The sequence below is a fragment of the Diabrotica undecimpunctata genome, chromosome 2 (genome assembly GCF_040954645.1).
Source record: "Diabrotica undecimpunctata isolate CICGRU chromosome 2, icDiaUnde3, whole genome shotgun sequence".
Classification (NCBI taxonomy): domain Eukaryota; kingdom Metazoa; phylum Arthropoda; class Insecta; order Coleoptera; family Chrysomelidae; genus Diabrotica; species Diabrotica undecimpunctata.
The window spans coordinates 11,377,817-11,400,965 of record NC_092804.1 but is presented as its reverse complement, the minus strand read 5'-3'; the positions used below and the strand labels follow the sequence as shown (position 1 = coordinate 11,400,965).

Below are 23,149 nucleotides of genomic sequence, written 5' to 3'. Positions count from 1 at the left end.
TTTTATAGATCTGGTTCACCAAGACCAATCATGAAAACTAGGACGGCGTTTTATTTGTTTACGACGCCAATTACTAGGATTTCCAGAAGGTTGTGCAGACATATTATGAGGCCGAGACATGCAGCCAGGGCTCCGTTCTTTGCCATTAATATACAAGCTGTCAAACAGGAGTGCAGTATACAAATGGTAAGATAACATTTTCTCACCTTCCAGCGGCCGCGCTCTTTAGTTTCTCTGGAGCGGGCGCTTGTTGTAAAATTTATGTCTTTTGAAAATAATGTTTTCTTTAAATAAATGTTGGGAAATTGCTATAAGGATATTATACAATTATATTTACAGTATGTTAACTAATTTATTTTTATTTTTGTTTAAAAAACAAACCACACATTTTAAAAGGCTCTGACCTCGGCAGCACTTCTTTGAAGCTGAGCATCTTTTCTTCTCTATTACACATTGCCGGCACACATGCTTTGGAAGGTTTCTATTTTATTCTTCTTCAGTAGGTTCATCATCCCGATCATAAGTCACCTTGAGGAAAGCACTTATACCTTGACGTACATGTCTGACGGTTGATCTGAAGATAAGTAGCTTTCTTATTATGCTCAATGCCAATATTTTAAGGAAAACTTCGATATTTGATGGCCCTCTCTGGACAGTCCAATTTGTATAAATTTTGAGAATTTATGCCGCCAATATTTATCAGACTGTAGAAAACTACACGCGGCCCTCTCTCTGTTATTCTAAAGGCCGAGTAAGTGGTACATATCTTGTACAGTATCCATCCCACCTTTGGTTTCATTGTAATCCAGTATAACCTGAGGCTGTTTAGTGTCAGAATCCATTTCGTTGTCGTCATGTAATCTTGAAAGTAATATTACAGCCTTATTCTTCCTAGTTACATAGGAAACCATTATTTTATCCTTTTGGAAACCAAAGGATTGAAATTCTTTTAGAATTTTAGATACACTTGTGTACCAATTATCGATGGTCAAATCCTCCGGTTTGAGTGATTCTATTGAGAATTATATCTGAGTGATTAGACGCTTTCTATATTTCAATGTGCTTTTCGATATTTTCATTTGTATGCTCGATTTCTACTAAAAACTCGCTATCACTAGATGCCAAATAATTCCCATCATCTTGTTCTTTCTCATCGAATAACTATTCAGTGATTTTCTCCAACTGCCTTGGCTTAAGCGTAACTACCTAGTTTTTTTTACATTTTATCTCTTATTTTTTCTGGATAATTTCTGTCCTCTGATTATATTGTTGATACAAGTTGTTGATATTAGTTACACTGTTGTTGACCTTGGACGTAGGTGAAGCGATACTACGGAACGACTATTAGAGAGCTGTTATACGAGCAGAAAACAGGACGCATAAGTTATACGTGACTGTAGTTGCGTTGCGTTGAGATCACTTTTTCAGCGTTGTCAGCGTTACGTATAACTTGATGCGCGCTCTTTGCAACACGTGAATTGCGCTGTACCAGCTCGAGCGGCCGCGCTAGCAACGCTTGACGGCAATGTCGTTCGTATAATTTACTTTATGGTAGTGCCATTGCCCGGTTGGGCCGACACTAACGTGGCGCTGCTAACGCGACGAATTAGCGCTCGTATAACAGGACCCTTAATGCACGAATCATCATAAATCAATGTTATCAATTAGTTTAATCGTTTCGGTTGGTTTACGGCTAGTTGGTTTGGTTCTGAGTTTTTTTATGTATTTACATTTGTTCCTATTCCTTTTACCAATTCTCTAATTTTTTTATTTGTCTTGAAGTTTTCGTGTTTTGTAATCCAAATTTTAATTCATACACTAAAAAGGAAATTCTTTTTTTTTTGTTCTTGTATTGAAGTTGAGGACGGTCTTCATTTTCAAGGTGATATTCTGCTGAAACTATTGTATTGAAATCTGTTACGTCTGTAATTGATTGAACATTGACTGAAAATTATGAAATGATGTACTTATTGTAGTAAAATTTAACTTTTGTACGATTTAAAATAAAAGTGCATTGTCAGTAATATAAACATATCAGAAGTGTATTAATAAAAAACCAGTTGCCAATCGATATTATTTAAATGCAACAAGGTTTAGACTATGAATTTCAATCGTGTAGCTATAAACATCTTTTACCTTATTTTTCAGGAGGGAAAATCATTACCTGAACTGAAACAACTGCTTGTGTACCGGAAGAAGAATAGGGGTAGTGTAACAGCGATAGCTACAAGACTGGGCAGACCAAGTCCGATCGTTCCCCAATGGTTAATATTAACCGACAAGGATATGCTGCCACAGCCTGATCGGGTGGCCTTCCCCAAGCCTCCGAAAGCTCCGGACGGTAGTCTTCTGTACGAGAGGGTACCCAATAAACCAGAAGCTGAGAAAATACCTTTGAATAACATGTCGCCGTCGCTAAAGAGACGCGCTTATGATGAGATGAACGGAATGGACAGTAAGTATTTTTATTTTGTAAGACACCTATCAATAAGGACATCAGTTGTTTACCAAGTATTGTATAATAACTAGGAGGCAAATTTACTAGAATATTTACTTAGTTTCTAAATGCGTCTTTGTTCAAAAAGCAAATAAATCTGAAGATATATGATTTGTAAGGTAAATAACATCTATCATCTAAAAATGTTTTTATTTAAGGGAAGTTACATCTTAGGTGGAAGTAAATATATTAAAAGATAGCCAGACATTAGTTCGAAATCGATCTAGTAAAAGAAATAGAGTTCTGATTAAGAGTCATGATTAAACAAATGTCCATACACTTAAATATTTATCTTTTAAGCTCTTTATCGGGTATCAAACAAAGAATACATACACTCGCGGTCATAAAATCCGGGTCACCGTGAAAATTTCAAGTTTCTTGAATATTTTTGCATCTGGTGCAGTAATAACCTTTTTTTTTAAGCTAATGTATTTTTTATTTGTCATCAATGTTTGTTTTGAAAGAAAAAAAAAACGGTTTTTTATTGTTTTTATTGAAAAAGCAGAAAACAAACCAAATTGTTGAAACAGACATACGAAAGAAAAAATGAAAAATACAGAACGTGGTAAAACATCCGTGGAATTTCAATGACTAATATCGTGTATTGCCTCCCCTTGCTCTAATAACCTCTTGCAGACGACGGTGCATATTCTCAATTTTTCTCCGGATTACATGTTGAGGTATGTTATTCCACTCTCTCACTAACAGATCCTTAAGCTCCTGTGCGTTGTTAGGAGGAGGTGTAGGGGTTTGAATACATTTTTTCAAATCGTCCCGGAGATGTTTGATGGGATTCAGGTCCGGAGACCTAGCTGGCCAGGGTAACCTCGTAATTCTAACCTCGTCCAAGTATTGCATACTGATCCTGGCAACGTGCGGTCGCGCGTTGTCATGCATAAAACGGCGTCTTCTCCAAGCCCTGCCATGGTGGGCATAACATGTTCTTCCAGAATCTCCGTAATGTTCCTTCGGGCAGTTAAGGACCCATTTTCGATGAAAGGTAATTCTGTGCAGAAGTCGGAAGATACACCTCCCTAAGCCATGACCGAGCCTTCACCAAATGGCATTCTTGGAGCAATGCAAGCCTGTGAAAATCGTTCACCGGTTCTCCTCCAAACTCTTACACGTCCATTGGATCCAGTTAGACAGAAACGGGATTCATCTGAGAATAACACTTTGCTCCAATCATTAATTCCCCAATGCGCGTATTGTCGAGCAAAAGCTAGTCGTGCAACTCGATGCGCACGGCCAAGTGGCGGTCCTGTAGCCATTACCCGAGAAGATAGTCCAGAAGAACGAAGTCTTCTCCTGACTGTTGCAACGCTAACATTGCAATTTCGTACTTCCTGTAGACAATTTCGATGCATAACAGCAGTTGTGGTCCGGTTTCGTAAAGCCTGAAACAGAAGAAAACGGTCATCTCGTGCCGTGGTCGTTCTTCTTCGTCCAGAGCCAGATCGTCTGGTTAGCAAACTCGTCTCCTGAGAGCGTTGAAGCACTCGTTGAACCGTAGAAAGGCTTACGCCAACAGTTCTTGCGACTTGCCGTTGAGTGTGACCATCTTCCATAAGCGCAACAATGCGTGCCGTTTCAACAACAGTCAAGGCATTTTGGCAAAAAAATAAACAATAATAAACACTAATAATGGCACTAATAAACACTAATGGCGGCGATAATAAACGTTTGTTTGTTGCGTTTGAACAGAAAGTCGAAGCACAAATGAGACATTTAAAACAAGCGGCAGTTACAGGTACCGTTCATTTTGAGAAGTGTGCACTTTTCCGCGAAATCGGCACTATTGGAATTATTTGTTACAAAGGAAACCGCTAAGCTGACAACAATTCTCAGAAACATGCATTAGTTTGTATTTGTGTTATTATTATTTACGATAAAGCTCGTTAAAAATTAAATAACGGCGATTTTCAAGGTGACCCGGATTTTATGATCGCGAGTGTATATTAATATTGTAGGAATTACAATCTAAATATATGTTGTTATAGTTTTTCTCATCGAAATTAAAATCAAACACTCGCCACTCTGACAAGAAGCCTTAAGGTACGTGCGCACTTAACCGAACCGGCCGGCAACCGAACGCGTCACGGCGATCGGCAATTTAATGTCTCTGTGTGTTTAAAAGATTCAGCGACACTTTACGTAAACGAAACACATCGATTCACATCAAATCGCGCGGAAAACTCGGAATGGAATATGTTCGCGGTTAGTGTGTACCGGTGCCTAACGCGGTATACATGCCTAAGAGTTATTGCTAAGCGTTCTTCTTGCGGAATAAGAATTTCTAAATGTTATATTTTATATTGTTAGATCAGTTGTTACAATAGGTACGAGTTCTTGATATTTTTCGTAAGTCGTCCTGAAATATTGAGACAATTTATCTTGACGACCGATAAAATCATTAAATAAAGCAGTAAATTCAATTTCCTTTACATTCATCTTTCTTAATTCATCCTCCACATCGTCGTTTGTCTGTTTTGTCGTTTTGGTTATCGTCAATCAAATAATTCGGTTATCATCAATCTTTTGTTGCAGAGATAAGTACATTTATTTGGCTACGTATATAATTCACTTATATATAATGCTTCCCTCGCATGCCGGTGGTCCGGAGTTCGAATCCTACCGCCGGCAAGAACAACTAGACATTTTTTAAAAATGTCCCCAGGTCGACTCAGCCTAAATAAAATGAGTACCTTGGGTAAAACCAAGGATAATAATAGGCGGTTGAAGCGTAGCACTGGCCATGTTACCTTCCTTGTATACCGTAGGCCCTAGATATAGCAGACTACCCTGCAATACTCCCAAAGCCGCGAAGCGGTATAAAACGGGAGACTATTATTATATATATAATTCACTTGAATGATTTTTGTACCCAAGTACGTGCAGAAATCTATACGTTCAAGGATGTAGTTGTTTACTTTCATATTAATTTCATTGTCTTGTGTTCTTTTGACTGTCATATATTTGTATTTTGCTGCATGGATTTTAAGGACTTTTTTGTGCTTCATGATCAATGTTCCGTAGGACTTCCGAAGGCGATGCTGGTTCCAGCTAATGCTACATCTACAGCTACACCATCTAATTATGCAGTAATTTGTACTGATTTTTTGTTTATTTCTCCAGTTACATTGGCATTACCACTTTCATTTGATTCCATTGCTTCTCTGCAGTCTGTTTATATCTGTATCCGTTGCCAGACTATTTTGGTATTATTTTTTCTTTATTTCTCCTTGCATAGGAATGAATGTCCCTAGAAAAAACCATAGAAAATGAGCATAGAAACAATAAAGCAAAAGACAAATTGGAATAAAGCCAATAATAGAAATAAAGCAAAACGAACTATTAAGTTTATTTCGAATTAACAATTCCAATTTAGGGGTATTATTGTAAATCATTTCTGAAATATTATGATTTCATGCAAACTTTGTATTATTTTAAGTATAAATTTTATATCTTTAACAAATCAGTCATTAATATATTATATTTTTACTGGCTTCTATTCCGACTTGGATTGGGATGATGGTAAGTACAAAAACGTTCAATAACTAAATTTATAATTAGATAAGTATGTTCTAAGCTTAAATGTTTTACGTCATACAAATACTACGTCATATTCGATTTTTTCGATTGAAAATACCCATCATCTACCATGCACTACACTAAATATTTACTGAATAATCTTATGGATGTGAATTCACAGTCTTCTGAGAAAAAACAATGCAAACAACATTCTAAACTTACACGTCACAACAAATTCAGCGATTATCAAGTCAGAAAATGATACACCAGTGCATCATATACAACATTCACAACGCCAACACCAAACTCAATGTAAATGTAACTACATAGCATTCAGGGTAGCAATCAGTGGCCAAGTTAAACCACTACCAGCTTTTTTGGGGCATTAGTCAACAAAGTGAAACTAGCCATGTTAGTGTCCAACATCCATAAGGAGATATGGCTGATGGTGTTTTTGATTAAGATGGCAGTACCAGCGTGGGCAGTTCTATCTGCAGAGTTCGTGTAATAAGTTGTGTAATTTGCAATATTAGTATATCATAATCAGCCATATAGAATTACCTAATTAGCATTCAACCACTTGTATAAAAAAAGAGAACTTCAATGATTTCTTTGAGAATCTTGGAAACAAATTCATAGCAGGTAGAGACTACAACTGCAAGCATACACTGTATGAATCGCGACTCATAACTACTAAATAAAGAGAATTAGTCAGTACTATGCAAGAAAAGAAGTACTCCTTGCTCTCAACAGGTTGGTTACTACATATTGACAGTATATGTGACTTATCTGACACTACTTATGTACCTCCAATCCTCAATGAAATCGATCACAATTCATCTGCCACATCTGGTCACGATATTCACGCCTAACAAATGCTACACCAGATGATGAAGTGACAAGAGAATTATGTCAAATTCCTATAAATATTCCATCCATAAAAACGTTATCAGTTAAAAAACTACAAGAAGTAGAAGTATTTAAATCTTCGAAAATCACCCGGTGTGAACAAAGTAACTCTAGTAAATGCTAAAGGAATTGCCAAGAGAGGAAATAGCTCTTATCAACAATATCTCAACTACTAGCATAAAATGCTGAAACTTTCAGAAATAATACTCATTCCGAAACCTGACAAAAATCCAAATAATGTCACATCACATCAAACAATAAGTTTACTACCTGTTATCTCCAAAATACTTGAAAGACTGCTACTACAAAGAATAAATTCTGATCCCGATACTCAAGAATGGATACCAACAGTTTGGCTTTAGAGAGAAACATTTAATTGTTTAACAAGTCCACAGAATGATTCATAATATCAACCATGGATTAAAAGACAAACAGTTTTGCACCACCATATTTCTAGATGTCAATCAAGCATTTGACAAAGTGTGGCACACAGGATTATTATTCAAGATGAAAAAGAATCTTCTCATCACCTATTTCAAAATTGTAAGATCTTATCTGAGTTACAAACAGTTCAGAACAAAATTTTATGAAAATACATCGGACGGTTTTACATCAAATCTGTTGTACCACAAGGAAGTTTTATTGGCCCACTCCTATATGTACTATAGACAACAGAACTCACTGTTACTAGAGAAACCAAAATAGGTACATTTGCCGATGACACTATTATATCTTCAAGAGACGCAAATTCAGTGAGAACTTCCACACTTCTCCAAAGTCTCTCCAAAGAAATCTGTGCAAGTTACCTTTACCCCGAGGAAGCACCAGTGTACCTAAATAACATACAAATACCACAATACACAAGCCCGAAATATTTAGGAGGAGGACTAACCCGGAAAGAACACATAACCAAATGCTTAGTCTCTTGGTGTCCTTCCTTCCTACCATGCGTTGTTACAGATTGCAATAAGTAGAATTATTGCATTGTTTCCCACATTTTTTGTCATTGCTGTGATTATTTGTTTATTTAGTGCTTTCCTATTTTTTAGTCTTCCTGTCGATTCTCCCAGTTCATCGTATGTAATAGTCTTGTCTATCTTCCATTTGAGAGTTTTTTTCATAATATATAGCGAAATATAATTTTTAGTACATAAATAGGTAATTTTTTATCTTGTTTTTTTGAAATCTCGTGTGCAAAAAGGAGACACACATAATTATGTGTTTCAAAAACATATACATTATGATCTATACAATCTATCTGCATAAATTATGGACTTTGGAATGACTTTTTTGGATGCTAGGTGGAGTTTTTCTCTTCCTCTTTTCGATTGAACATCACAACCAAAAAAAATATAAAAAAAGTGGTTTGTTTTATACAATACATTAAATAAAAAAGTAGTATGTATAGAAACTTTTTTTGTGAGAGAGAAGTAGATTTATGTAAAATTATCAAAAATATTTAAAATTCAAAACGTTTTCGGTACTATCCAACTATCAACAATGAAACCTGAAAGCAAGTAATTCCACTTAATTTAAAAAAAAAATCGAAAGGACTATTTTTGTGGTAATTACTTATTTGATACAAACATAATACGTATATTAAATTTAAACATGTTTAAATGTTTTTTGTGCAGTTTCATTTTAATGTCTAGTTAGTGGTTTAAATATAAACCCTAATTTATCAATGTCTTCGTTTCTAGGTGTCGCTCTGAGTGCTCCGCCACCAACAAAAAGAATAACAAAGGAACCGATCCAAGTGACACGACCCGAACAATTCCAAGCCCTAATGGCCGCTCAAATGTTACCTGCTCAACCGTTACCCCGTCACATCGCACAAATCAACGGCAAACCTAAAATCGCACACATGACGAGAACGGGTTCAGGTAGGAAACAAGTCATAAGTTGGATGGACGCCCCGGACGACGTTTATTTTAGAGCTACGGAGGCTAACAAGTAAGTGGAATTTTAGATTTTTATGTCACTAGACTGTCATATTTACTCATACAATAAAATCTAGATTTTTATAAAACGTGACCTATATATTTTCATTTGCATCTTTTAATTGGGCTGAAGAAATGTTCTAATATTGTATGTCCAGTCATGATTCTAATGTTGGCTGGAAAGTGCGAGCTACTTTTTAAATTTCTGCATTTAAATGATATTTTTTAGAGGTATAGAAGTTGGCAATACTGTTTTCGGTGCCGGTCATTTTAACAGCTGTCAAGTTAGTGATTTAGATTTAGGTTTAGTTCGGTTTGCCATTTCAACATAGATAGGTACGATGTTGGAATTGGATGATGAAAATTAAGTCGATTGCTAATGGAACGTTTTTGCACTGCGTTTACTATAAATGATTACACGCATCCATAGAGATGTCGTACAGTATACAAGTTATTTCTGCTGTAGAGCGTAGTATAGAGGAAGATCCGAATGACCCCATCCGCCATAATACACAAAAATGAACAGGAGTTGTGTTCATCCGCTTTAGGGAGGTTTTGCGAAAATATCTTGGTTTGAGTGGTTACAAAATCCAACTAGTGCAAGAATTGAAACTAAACCAGGCAAGGTGTAAGTTGATTTTCATAGCTGAATTTACTTTACTGATGTAGCTTGCTTTTGGTTGAGTGGCTATGTTAATAAGCAAAGCTGTCGCATTTGGAGTGAAGATCAGTCCGTATTACTTCAAAAACGATGCTAGCCAGAACGTTTCAATCAATGGTGATCGCTATAGGTTTTCAGTCCTGTGAATTGGCTTCAAAGATGGTTCAATTTAACACCACTTGACTATTTTCTATGAGAATATTTAAAGACTTGGATGTTGACCTATTATTGCCGACATATGACCACATATATTGCAAAATGTTGTCGAAAATTGGACCTCCAGATTGGACTACATACGAACTTTGTAAATAGTATGTTCGGTGGTTTACAGAAAAACTAAGAATATAAATATGATCCAGTTGGAACTTGATTTATCCAGTTAGAACTTGATTTATTTGGGTGCCAAACAAAATCAAGATTGATAAACATGTTAAAGAATAAGCATAGCCTGTATACTGAAGTTCTGTAGGACTAGGTTAGGTTAGGTTGAAGTTATGTAGTTCCTGGTGGTCGAGAGGTTGAAACCTGTCACTATAGCACTACGCAAATAGCAATATTTTCATTTGTTGCCATCTAATTAATCTATGTCTTTACTACTAACAAATACTCACACAAATTACCAGATAAAAGTGGTGGTGGCAGATTTTCACCGCAAATTTGACAAAATATATTTATGTTTCAAAGAATCTATCTGTATAAGTTTTAAGATTGTGCGTGATCCCTGTCTGATTCTTACTAAAAAATTGTTCTTGTTTACTCTGTGTATTTTAATATATTTATCCAAGATATCAGTATTTAGTTATCTAGCACATTAGTGTTAACTGAATATTCCTTGGTTTGTATTGATACAAAGTTGTTTTCATAATAACCACATTGAATGGACTTTTTGAATGAAACACACATTTTTTTTATACTTTATATACCATAATAAGTTTTATAAACTTTTTGTATCTCTTGGTTTTGCGGATATATTTTTTTCTATATAAACGTAATACATAATTTGTATTTCCAATTGACAATAATGATCTTAAACTCATTTTTATTTATTTTCAGAAAAATTAGACGGCAAGTTACATTAGCAGAACTAAGGCGAGGAGCCAGAAAACCATGGAGGCAGTTGCGTACCAAAATGGACGACCTGCAAGTGGTTGTGTTGGATTGACAGTGAATTCAAACCTACAAACTGTAAATTAACTTCGCCAAGTGCTCATTGTGCCGAGGCACAGATTTTAAGCGGACATTTTTATAGAAAATAGGCCAGTCTGTGGATAGTTAATATGCGAATCAGTTCGGTTCATCTTGTTTTTGATAAATAAAATCGTTTTGTTTAATGGAATCTAAAATGAGTTGATGGATAATTTTTACAACTTTAAAATGTATTATGTAACGTGATTGTTTATTAGGGTGGTCACTTTTGTTGTTAAATTTGGTGACTGTATTTGTTCTAATTGAGAAACACGTCACATAATACATTGTTTTATTTATTGTGATGTTTCGCCTTTCCTCAAGTTATCTTGTTTATATTTAGTGAACTGAGTTATATCTTATTGTGATAAAATGTCATGTCCTTTACCAAATGCCGTACAGATCAGGTAAGTCTAATTGACCCATCGGTCGGTCACGTAATGGATCATTTACAAAGTTGCTCCATCGATCATCATGATGTCTAGTCTTCTCAGTCCATTGTTGGACCTAATCCTTCTATATTTTCCACTTCTGTTGATTTTGCAGTTCTTTTTGATAATTTTTTTAAGATCAATCTTGTCATATTGTGTGTGGTCATTTTTAAGGACTATTAGCTCCCGTACTAAACGTTTTAACAAATATATATATATATATATATATATATATATATATATTTGTGAATAAATACTAAAGTAATATCTCATTATTGTTGCAAACTAAGTATAAACATAAACAGTCTGAAGGAGTGGTTGTGTACATAACCAAACGTAACCCAAAAAACCCTAACTGAAAATTATGTTCCTCAGTGAAAGCTGTTGATTATTGAAATGACTTTATAATATTTAAAACTTTATTTCGTAATGTATATATATATATATATATATATATATATATATATATATATATATATACACACTTGACCTCAATCACTGTTACAGAGTATAATACTTGACATGGACAGTGGTTCTACTCTATGTTCTTAACTAAGTTGAGCATATTTTGTAAAGAAAACAGAAGTCACACAAAAAAGGTTGTTTTGTTGGTGTTAATCTGAATTGGAAGAGAGGTGCTTCTTATGAAATCTAAATGATCAATTTCAAGAATAGATCGACTTTATGGAACCACTGGTGAAGAACAAACATTTAGTTCGGAATTGCTCAAATAATTGAATAGAACTACAAGCAAACTATTTTCTTAGTTAAATGCCTCAACCCAGACATCTTTCTCCTCCCAATCCTGCGCATGCCCAGAATTTGTTCTTGCTCGGTAAATTTTAATTATAGTCACTTTAGTTTTCTCGTTGTAATTAGCAGTGCCATCTGTTTTAGGCCAATTAAGGGTTTGACAGTTGAAATTTGTAGTATGATATATTACAAAAAGACTCTCACCTAAGGATTCATCAATTTTTAGTGAGCATATAAACAATAAAAATGTCAAACTCATTATTCTGTCCGTAAACTTGTCTATTTAAGCCTATTAAAGCCGTGAAGATGTTACCTTAAGAAACGTGTAGAAATTAGACGGTGCAAGGTCTGGTGAATATGGCGGATGGTTCAACAGTGGAATACTTAATTGACTACAAACCTGTTGACCGACAATCCTGGATTTGTATACATTTTTGTCTTGTTTAAATTGTTGTATACAATTTTCCGAACGCATTATTTGTTCATTCTTACAGTTTTAGCAACCATATGAACTCACCAGTCAAATAAAACAGATTTTTGAAAGTTTCAACGTTTTAACATTCTTTTACGTGGTATGGTATTCATCGTCATCGTAGTCATCTTGAAAAAGCGTTAAACCACTCTAAAACACATGCACGTGATAAACATTTATTTTCATACGTCTATTATAAGTTTCAGGAGCGATTTGTCCAAGTGTTATGTTGAATTTAACAACAATTGCTCTACTCTCAAACTTACCATTTTTCATACCATTTACCATATTCAAACATCGGTTTTTTTACAGAAGCGAGAGTTGTTGAACACGAAAAGTTAAAAATTATTGTTGCTGGCTTTTGGCGCATGCGTACTTCTAAAATCTTCCGCGGAATTTCGCGTGAATGTGCCACAATAATTTGTAGCCTGTAAACTACTTAAAACTGTACTGTAGGTACTATACTTTACCTACTCTTAAAAACGTAACAAAAAAAAACACGAATACCTATTATGTTGCTGTAATTTTATAAAATTTTACCGTTGTACGAGATATATTTTACTAATAATGAATTTTAATCTGACTTATGATTTCGATAATCAAAACGAATGACACGGTTTCAAAACTTTTCACAGGCGTGGCCTAAAACATAATCTTCAACATAAAAGAAGCAAACGCTTTTGTGGTTCTAGGTTATGTTGTAAACCAGCGTGCTTTTAATCACCTCTAGCAATATTGTGAAACTTTCATTGGTGATGACATTGGAGGAAACACTGTAATATAAAATAAAACGCCCATCACCTTATGTTTAACTGTTATAACCAGATTTATTTATTTTATATTGTATTAGTAAAATGGCGGTACAGCTTTTTGTTAAAGTCACAAGAGTATTTAATCAGACTCTAATCGAGAATTACCATTATTGTTTATTAAGTAACCACTTTATGGTTGTATGGTAATTTCTGTAGATAACTTTTTATTTTTTTTATATGCTGATATGATGTACGATTAATTTATATGCTCCAAACTAAAATTTTTAGTTACTGATTTATGTTTATGTAATTATTTTCGCAATTGTCTGACTTTTTCATTTGTGCTCCTACATATTAGGCTTAGTAACTTTGTATATTGTAAAGGTACACTGTTATCGGAGTTTATAGGCCGTGGTTTTGAATTATTTAATTTTAACGTTTCGTCTGCGACTGCGAGAGATATCACGACGATGAGGCGAAGACAACGGCCTAACAATGTACCTATAAAACATCTTCTGCGAATGCTTACACTTTTTGTACTTTGTTATTAAAGTATCTACCATAATTCTCTATTCCTATCCTTCTTTTAAGTACTAAAGTGACAACTTAAGAATACAGTTAGTCCTAAAGATATTTTGCCCGACAAAACTTCAGGCATTTCAAATATAAACGCGTAGTGTGGTCGGCGGACGACAGCAGACAAGTCAATTTTTGAGTCATAGTTAAAATTAATTAATCAAAGTTAAAATTGTGAGTATGAAAAAGATCACTATTTAATATGTACACATGTATAACATGATTTTTCTGTTGTATTTTAGAGGTAGATAATTTTTTTAGGCTTCTTCTTAGGGCCTGTCCTTTCCGAACGTTGGCGATCATTCTGGCTTCGACGACTTTGTTGGTTGCTATACGGAATAGCTATGTTGAGGTCTTTCTATACCATACTCTCAGGTTAGCAAGCCAGAATATTTTTCTTCGTCCTGTGGCACTTTTTTCTTCAATTTTACTTTGTAAAATGCATTAGAGTAGCTCATATCTGCCTTGATTTCTCATTATTTGTCCCAATTGTTCATTCTGTCCACGGTATCTTCAGGATCCTTCTATATAACCATAACTCAAAAGCCTGAAGTTTTGATACATTGATACAGTTTTCGCCTTCAATGTCTATTTTTGTTTTTAGGGTGAGGTCATGGCTCTTGAACACAGAGCTCATAGTCAAGAATGCACTTTTTGCCTTTCCAATGCGACATTTAATCTCTTGGGTATTGTCCCACGACTCATTGATTATAGTCCCCAAGTAGTTGTACTGTGAGACACGTTCAATTCTCATTTGGTTCACATACAGATTTGTTCCAGTTATGTTTTGCTTGCTGATGATCATTAGCTTGTTTTTGCTGGTGTTAATATCCAATCCATATGTTCTACTTGATTCCGTTATTTGGTTCATTAAGTTTTGCAGCCCTTCTCTGATATTGGAAGACACTATTGTATCACCTTTATACCGCAGGTTATTGAGCTTGACTCCATTTATTGAGATGCCTTCATCAATATCTTTTATAGCCTCTAAAAATGAGCTCCAGTGAGTATCAGTGGTAAAATTATGCACCCCTGTCTCACTCACCTTAAGATTTTGACCTGACCTGTATATTCTCCATTTATTCGGAGCCCCGCTGATTAATTCCAATACAGTTTAGCTATTATTCTTAGGTCTCTTCTGTCAATCCCTGTCCTCTTCAGCACATCCATCATTTGTTCATGCCTGACCCTATCGAAAGCCTTCTTGTAGTCAATCAGGCATGCAAAAACATCACAGCTGACATCTCTACATTTCTGAAACAATACAAACCTACGCGGTAAATAAAGCTTCCCTCTTACCAACGGCGTCCACAAATCCAAACTGATCAGGCGCAATTTGTTTTTCGCATTTCCGGTAAATTCTTTTGTGGATGGCTTTTAAAAACAGCTTCAGCAGATGGCTAATTAGGCTTATGGTCCTATAGTCTTCACAAACTTTTGTTCCTGGTTATTTGGGTAAGCGTACCAATTCCGATTTGAGCCACTCTACTGGTATTTTCCTGCCTTGTACATTTCATTACAAAGGATGAGGATATGGTCTGGTCCACAGATTTACAGATTTAGCATAAGAGCAAAAGAATTTAATATGACTATCTTATCCCAGAAAACTAAAACAATAGTAGTCAGCAAAGAGCCAACCAGATGTAAAATAAAAATTGATGGCATCAGTATTGAACAAGTAATGAAAATAAAATACCTGGGAATTACACTGTCTAGCTATGGAGACCTGGACAAAAAAGTGAGAGATCAAGTACAAAAAGCAAATAGACTGGTAGGATGCCTTAATAATACTTTATGGCGAAACAGGCACATTAACACTGAGATGAAGTCAAGAATTTATAAAACCAATATAAGACCAATAATGACATATGCCTCAAAAACAAGACCCGACACAGCCACAACGCAATAGTACTGAGAAGAACTATCTTCTCAGAACTCTACCTCTTCTTCTGTTCCTTCTGTTGTAGGTGCATACACTTGAATTATATTGATGTCGATTGGTCTTTCTTTCAGTTGTATGAGCATCAATCTTGCTGAGATTGGGATGAAGTTGTCAACAGATTTTGCCACTTCTTTTGTCAATATAATGCTTAATTCATGTTTGCTGTTATCTGTTCCAGAATTGTAAACTCGGGGTTCCTCGATATTTGCGGTTCCTGAACCTGGTCAATGCATTTCGCTTATTCCTAGAATATTTAATTTCATGTGCCATGTTTTCACGTTCCATGTGCCTATTCTGATGTCTTCTTTGGATTTTAATCTTTTTATTATACTTGTAACTGCTCCTCTCGGAGATCCGATTGATTTTTTAGGCGTTTCTAATAAATAAAAATGTTTCTCAAAGATTGACTTGTCTGCTTTTGTACTCCGACCACCCTAATTACATATCCATTAACTTGCTGAACACATGAATATTAGTACAGTTAATATTTCACAATAAAAATTGCTCTTTTCTACTCACCTTGCTTCCACTCTTATTTAGCACTGATATATTTCTGAATACATATTGTTCTGAAGCTATTTTCTTGTGGCATTTTAAAGTAATTACTATTTAAATGGAAATAAGCCACAAAAGGTTAAAATAAGTTTATTGACGTTTCAATTTCCACTTCGGAAATCGTTCTCAAAATACAAACATTAGTAAATTAAACATAATTAAAAAAACAAAAATTTGTTTAATTTATTAATGTTTGTATTTTGAGAACGATTTCCGAAGTGGAAATTGAAACGTCAATAAACGTACTTTAACCTTTAATTGTGGCTTATTCCCATTTAAATAGTAATTATTCTGAATACATATTCGAGGAAAACACAAATTTCATTAGATCAAAAATTTATTCATTTGAAACATTATTTGTTTATCATTTTAGCGTTAGATTAATTTTTTGGGCATTTTTTAAGTTTGTCAACGGGTGATATATCTCTGGAACTAACTGTAACCCTTGCCATAACCACATTTTAAAGAAATAAATTAATGTCTATGCCTTAACATTAAAAACAACAAGTAAGGGATGGTATCTTCAGTGGTAGTGATAATTCTTCACTCCAAAAGTGTATTAATTGTTACATACTTTTTTATGACTTTCTTTTGGTGACCTCATCGTGTTTTATGTTGGAAACGAAACTGATTTTCATAATTTAAATTTTTGTGGCTCTCGTAATAAACAAGTCTTTATCCGTGTTAAACTGTAAATACGGATGAAATCAAATTTGGTATTGGTTTGGCAATACCGATACATTTCATTAGTCAAGACAGAAAAACGTTTTTGTGGACAATTCCCTTGTAAATCACAAAGAAAACCAGAAACACACTGATACAGTATTTGGTTTCTCTCAAAATTACATCGGATATTTTGCTATCTTTTATTTTTTACCGCCCGGTTCTTTCTAAACCGTTAACACGTTCACTGCCACTTATGTGTTCACTGATGCTGCCTCAGCAGGTCACATAATTTGTCGTACCAGACCATGTTGGTCCCATGGGGTTAACACTTTTTCTAATAGCTGATGGGCCGTTGGAGCATATTTAACTATGTACGATTGTAGAAGTGGACCAATATGGCCTAGAAGCTATATTCCCCACATACTACAATTTCTTGGATTTTTTCATGATGAGAAACGTGGTCCCTATTGGAAAATGATCCCTAATAAAAACTGTAACACTCGCTTTAAAATAAACTTTATTTAACAGATAAACAGGTTTGCTTAAATAAAATAATGACAACTTAATCGCTATGCAAAAAATAAAACTTCTTATCTTATTTAATTTTTATGAACTTCATTAAAACAAGGCATGCACAAAAATGATCCGCCAGTAATGCAGCTATCTCCAAATTTATTCCTGACTCGATCGTAATCTGCCAATTTTTTTATAGTTGCTATGGGTCCCCAATTCCGTTTCAGGATCAATTTTCAATTGTATAGTGCTTGGATTTGGATTCAATTTTACTTTTTTTCCTCGGTATAAACTTTTGTATGTTTTCTATATTTTTTGAATCCTAAGTTGAGCTCGAATCTGATTCTGAACTGCAAACATAATCTCTTTCAGAAGCTTCAAATGGTTCCCAAATATCTTCGTCGGAGAATTCCCCATAATTCTGGGCTATTTTAAGAAGTTCATTTTGAGACAAAGCTGTCTTACGTTTAGACATCTAAAAATACACATAATTAAAATAATATCTATCTATTGAAGTATAATAAAATACTTACGGCTATTATTCTAATTTAAATAATACAACAGCGTAAAGCAACTTCACAAACTGATTATTGACATAATTATAATATAGGTTATGTTATGTGGCACGAGACCAACGGCGCACGACAGTATTAACTTACCTCACTGGGCCGCGCTGCCCCGATTCGACCAAGGTTCTTTTCGTATGGCAGCCAACTAGAGCTCAATGTAAAATATATGTTCGGCGTAGGGGACAAAATAGGTCTGGCAGTGAACGTGTTAATGAACATTTCTATTGAATTCTATGTTCATTGCTCCATGATTGTTTACATATCTGAGATCTATCAAATTCTTTATTTTTAAGTGAAATATAACCTGATAGTCACAGCACCGGATGAAAGCATGTTTTGCATATCACTAGTGCCATAATTGAGGTGCATGATTATTACCGGGTCAACAGCTGTTACAATTTGAAACATCCAAGAACGGTTTATGAAATTTTATAATTTTTTTACAAGTATTTGTATGGAAATTGTTTATTCACTTGTTATGGTTAGATTCTGAATTAAATACTACAATTTTGTACATATAAAAAGCCGGTATGTATATTGGGACTATTTTTTAAAATGTCTTCTTTTTGTATGTATGTATAGTTTGGAATTTTTCGATAAATTCATATAGTAATCTAAAAGTTGGGAAAAATAATGTATTGTTAACAATTTCTAAGTCAATTGATTAATGTTAATGCGAATATTTTAATAAAAAATTGTACTTCTGTTTACTATTATGATTTTGTACATATTTCCTAGTTATGGTTATTTTGATTTAATAAAAAACACATACCAAATTTGTTTCATTTTTTCACTACCAACATTCGTTCTAAAAAAAATGTGATCATGATTTTAAATACATGGTTTATGTGCATTTCTCAGCCATCTTTTAACCATATGCGTGGCCACATCGGGTGCCGCGGAACCCACACTAACTTTCGAGGGGCGCAAAAACTGGGATTGTTCACTTTTAGAAATAACTTATCTGTGAACATTTTGAATAATATGAAATAAATGAGATATTAATCTAAACAGTAAATTTTGTAATAAAAAGTTTGGATTGAAATGGTTGGAATATAGTCCAACAAAAGATGCAGCTCTCTGTTTTTCGTGCAGATGTTTTGGCATTAACGACAGTACTAAGCCTGAATTAATATAGACTGCGTTTATTTCTAGTGGATTTTCACCATGGAATAAAAATCTACAGAACGATTTAAAATGCATCAAAATACATGTTGCTATGAATTGAATGCAAACTGATGTTATAACTATAGTTCTAGTAGAAGGTGGGAATATGACATTGACATACACACAAATTTAACAGATTTCAAATAGGCCTACGACTGAATTAATAAACAAAAGTTATATCAATTATTGCGTAGCTTTAACCCCCCAAAATACATCCGACTTGTAAAAGCAACAATGGACTCGTCAACAACTGTCGAAGTACAAAATGAGCTCAGTGAGAACTTTTCAATAGTCAAAGGATTAAAGCAAGAAGACCGACACTATTCAACCTGACTCTCGAATATGTGATATCTCGTAACAAATAAATCAATCATCTATAACAATAGTATTGTCTTGCAGAACAGAAGAGGCGGCAGAAATATATTCACAATTAAAATCAGAGGCAAAAGAGATCAGACTAGAAATAAATATTCAACAGATAAAAAAGCTAACACGGGCATGAGCTAAGAGAAACAGACGCACAGTTGAATTAGAAGACGATATTGAAACTGTAGAAAGTTTCACATATCCGGGAATTGCATTAAACAAGGATGCAACAAAAAAAAACGGGTGTGGCAGTCCAGTGGGACTGCCGGTGGAAGTTACACTTCTATACACGCATTCGCCTTTACAAATTTATTTGGAAGTCAATCTGCACAATCATTACATATATAATGCTATAGGTAAGACATAACAGAAAGAGAAACAGAATTAATAACAACTTGCTAACAATTAATAAACAACTTTTGACCTGTAATAAGTAAATGAAGGATTGACTCAATATTTTGATGAAAATGTATATTTTTATTTTCATATATGTATGAAAGGAGTTAAATGCAAAAATTTTTTTACACATACTCTGCAGTAAAATTCATTGTTTATTTTGTTATTAATATAATAATACAATATAAATTAAAATTCAATATTCATAAGTATTTAAAAATGACAATAATATACATAACTCTTCTACTGACGCATATATGTTTTACCATTATACATTTACCATGTAATAGTATTAATAAAAAAGTCCTCCCCGACTGGGAATCGACCCCCGGTCTCCCGCGTGACAGGCGGGGATACTGACTACTATACTACCGAGGACATGACACAAATGTATTTCAAAATTGACAGTTCTGAATCATACAGTGATTTATTGAGATTATTATTTTGAAATACAAAAGACTAATATAATTATGAACATTTAATAAATAATACAAAACATATCACATAAATAATAATATTAATAAATATTTAATTATATATACTCGTATAATATTATATGTATATATATATATATATATATATATATATATATATATATATATATATATATATATATATATATATATATATATATAATATTAAATTATATATACAAAAGGAACATTTTTATATTCGAGAGAGAAAATATATCTTCTGTCTCTCTCTTACTCATTATCTTACATATGTAATGATTTCACAGATTCACTCCCATACAAATATCCAACGTGGAGCGCGCGTATAGAAGTATAACTTCAAAACCAGAAATTCAAAGAATAGTAAAGGGAAACAAAGGTTACGAAACTTTTGGAACGTCTATTGGTGCCTTTTGTTTAACAAGAAATTGCTGCAAATATAGTTAAAGATAGTGCAGCTGACGAATTAAAAAAAACGTCACATTCCAGCAATAAATGGTATTGTAATGTGTTATAATACATTTTTAGTGTCAATTTTTTATATCTGACCAGCCATATTATTCTTATGATCACGCAATAATTTAACCCTAGAAGGAGCAAGGGTGGATAAACAGTATTGACAACATTGCATTGCATACGATTTTCTAAATACCTTTGTTCCTAAAAATCTCAAATAATTAGTAGTTATCGGCATACCATATTACCATTAATTCATTTCCTCTTACTTTTATAAAAACTTTACGGTGGACTATTCGCTCCGTGCGTGACTGACGCGACACCTACCGCCCTTATCTGACTGTTTTGGACCTACCAATTTTCAGGTTAAACATATGACATATGTTTGACATTGTTAAATACAGGCGAAATTGACAATTATTAATAATTCACTTTTTAATTATATTTTTTCAGTTTATGTACAAAATAAATGTAGTATTAAAAACTGGGTTTCTCAAAATTCATCATAATATATCTTTTTAACCCCAAACGGAAAAGAAAGGGAAAAATCTAGTACTGACAAATCAAGTTTTTCACGTGAAAGAGCGTATAATTAAAAACAGTGATAGTAAAAGGTATGATATAAAAGCTAAAGTCATCAGGCACTCTGCAGTTAGCTTGAAGTCTTATAAAATATCATTTAAGGTAAATTATTTAAATATTTCCTATTTCAACTGTTCAACATATTAATAGCACGGATCCATCTTTTTCTTTTCTCTAATTTATATGTAATCTTTGGGAACCTATAAAAACTACACTTACTATTTTTGCTATTATTAGCAAAATTAAATACGCAACATGTATTTGCACACATTTTTGATAAAATTTATGCGTAAAAAGATTCCATGATTCCAATTTTGTCATATTTCGCCGCTACGCACGCTGGCATCGTTTCAAGGTACCCCTACCATGGTCACGCACGGAGCGAATAAATAACCCTACTTGGTCCATTATGGAACTGTCAGTTTATCTAGAGTGCTCGGTAGTTTACGGCTAACAACGTTGTAAATACGAGTAAACATTAGCAAATTATATTTTGCAGTATTTGAACCGCCTCTGGCTTGTTAGGTTGTTGTCTTGCACTTCGGTTTTGTATAGCCGTTGGTTTAGTTCCAGTTTCGACGCAATTGATGAAAGCTGTAACACGCCACATGTATATAAATCAAAGTCAGGAAGAATCTACTTAGCTCACCCACCACGCCCTATGCGGCGAGCTGTACCAAACATTTTCCGTGAGCAACCAGAACTTCCACATGAATGCAAAGTAGAAATTATATTGCAGTTGTTGCAAAAATTCTTTACTCCGGAAATATTGCAAAATCTTATGCGGCATACCAATGAAGAACCTGAACATAAAAAAGTGTCAAAAAGAAATGATACCAAGATTTTAGCTTTACTTGGTATTTTCATTTTGATGGAAGCTAATGATGACACCAACTTAAATTATCACCATTTTTGGTCTAAAAAATTTGACAGATCATCATATTTTCCTCTATTGTGCTCTCAACTCTACCGTTTCCAGTAGCCTTTGCGTTGTGGCTGTGTCGGGTCTTGTTTCTGAGGCATATGTCATTATTGGTCTTACACTGGCTTTATAAATTCTTGACTAAATCTCAGTGTTGAGAAATTGAAGAGCATGAGGCTCAATGAATCCCCTTGTCTTATTCTGCTGCCTATTTCTATAGGTTCTGTAAGTTGTCCATCTATTCTGACTTTCATTTTGTTGTTTTGGTAGATATTTTCGATAGCTTTTATAATATTTAGGGTAAATTCTCTATTATACAGAAGATGAATTACATATTTGAGTCTTACTCTGTCGAACGCTTTGTTAAATTCCTCGTAGTTAATTTTACGGTGCGGTATATTAAAAAGACAAAATGTGCTTAACTTATCTTCAATGACCTTGTCCATTGATGTCTAAAAGAAAAGGGTAATAAAAAACACAGATTTCTTATAAAATATATGTATAAAAGTATATTAGCTTTACAGAAATAAATAATACAAAAATACAATAAAATGTATATAAAAAGTACAAAAAGTTCTATAAAAATTTTAATATATCATAAAAAACTATTAAATCATATATAAAAAGTTTACAATCACAATAGATAGGCCAATAAAAGCCAGAAATATCTAAAATCTTAAGTCTTTTGCAATATCTAGACACAATTATTAATGCTTTACAAATAAATAATAGGGTAATTGACGGATTGAGTTCTTGAACACTTCAAGATGTGGGTTAAATTTTTGGTTAAGTGACATACCATTCTGAAGCTTGAAATTGTTTTTGAGGTTAATTCAGTTAGATTGTAGGACAATTA

General features: G+C 33.9%; 1 protein-coding gene across 2 annotated transcripts in view; it reads left to right on the top strand.

Annotated features, from left to right (window-relative positions):
* MTA1-like (metastasis associated 1-like) overlaps positions 1-18,728 on the top strand; it is an 85,335-nt gene extending 66,607 nt beyond the window's left edge. The window contains exons 7-11 of one of the 2 annotated variants that reach the window (XM_072522249.1): positions 9-186; positions 2,149-2,456; positions 6,003-6,031; positions 8,638-8,890; positions 10,592-18,728. In XM_072522249.1, the coding sequence (XP_072378350.1) occupies positions 9-186; positions 2,149-2,456; positions 6,003-6,031; positions 8,638-8,890; positions 10,592-10,700 (877 nt within the window). In that variant the 3' untranslated portion in view covers positions 10,701-18,728. The remainder of the gene's footprint in view (positions 1-8; positions 187-2,148; positions 2,457-6,002; positions 6,032-8,637; positions 8,891-10,591) is intronic. The other variant, XM_072522250.1, reaches the window with a different exon arrangement.
* The last annotated feature ends 4,421 nt before the right edge of the window (positions 18,729-23,149 follow it).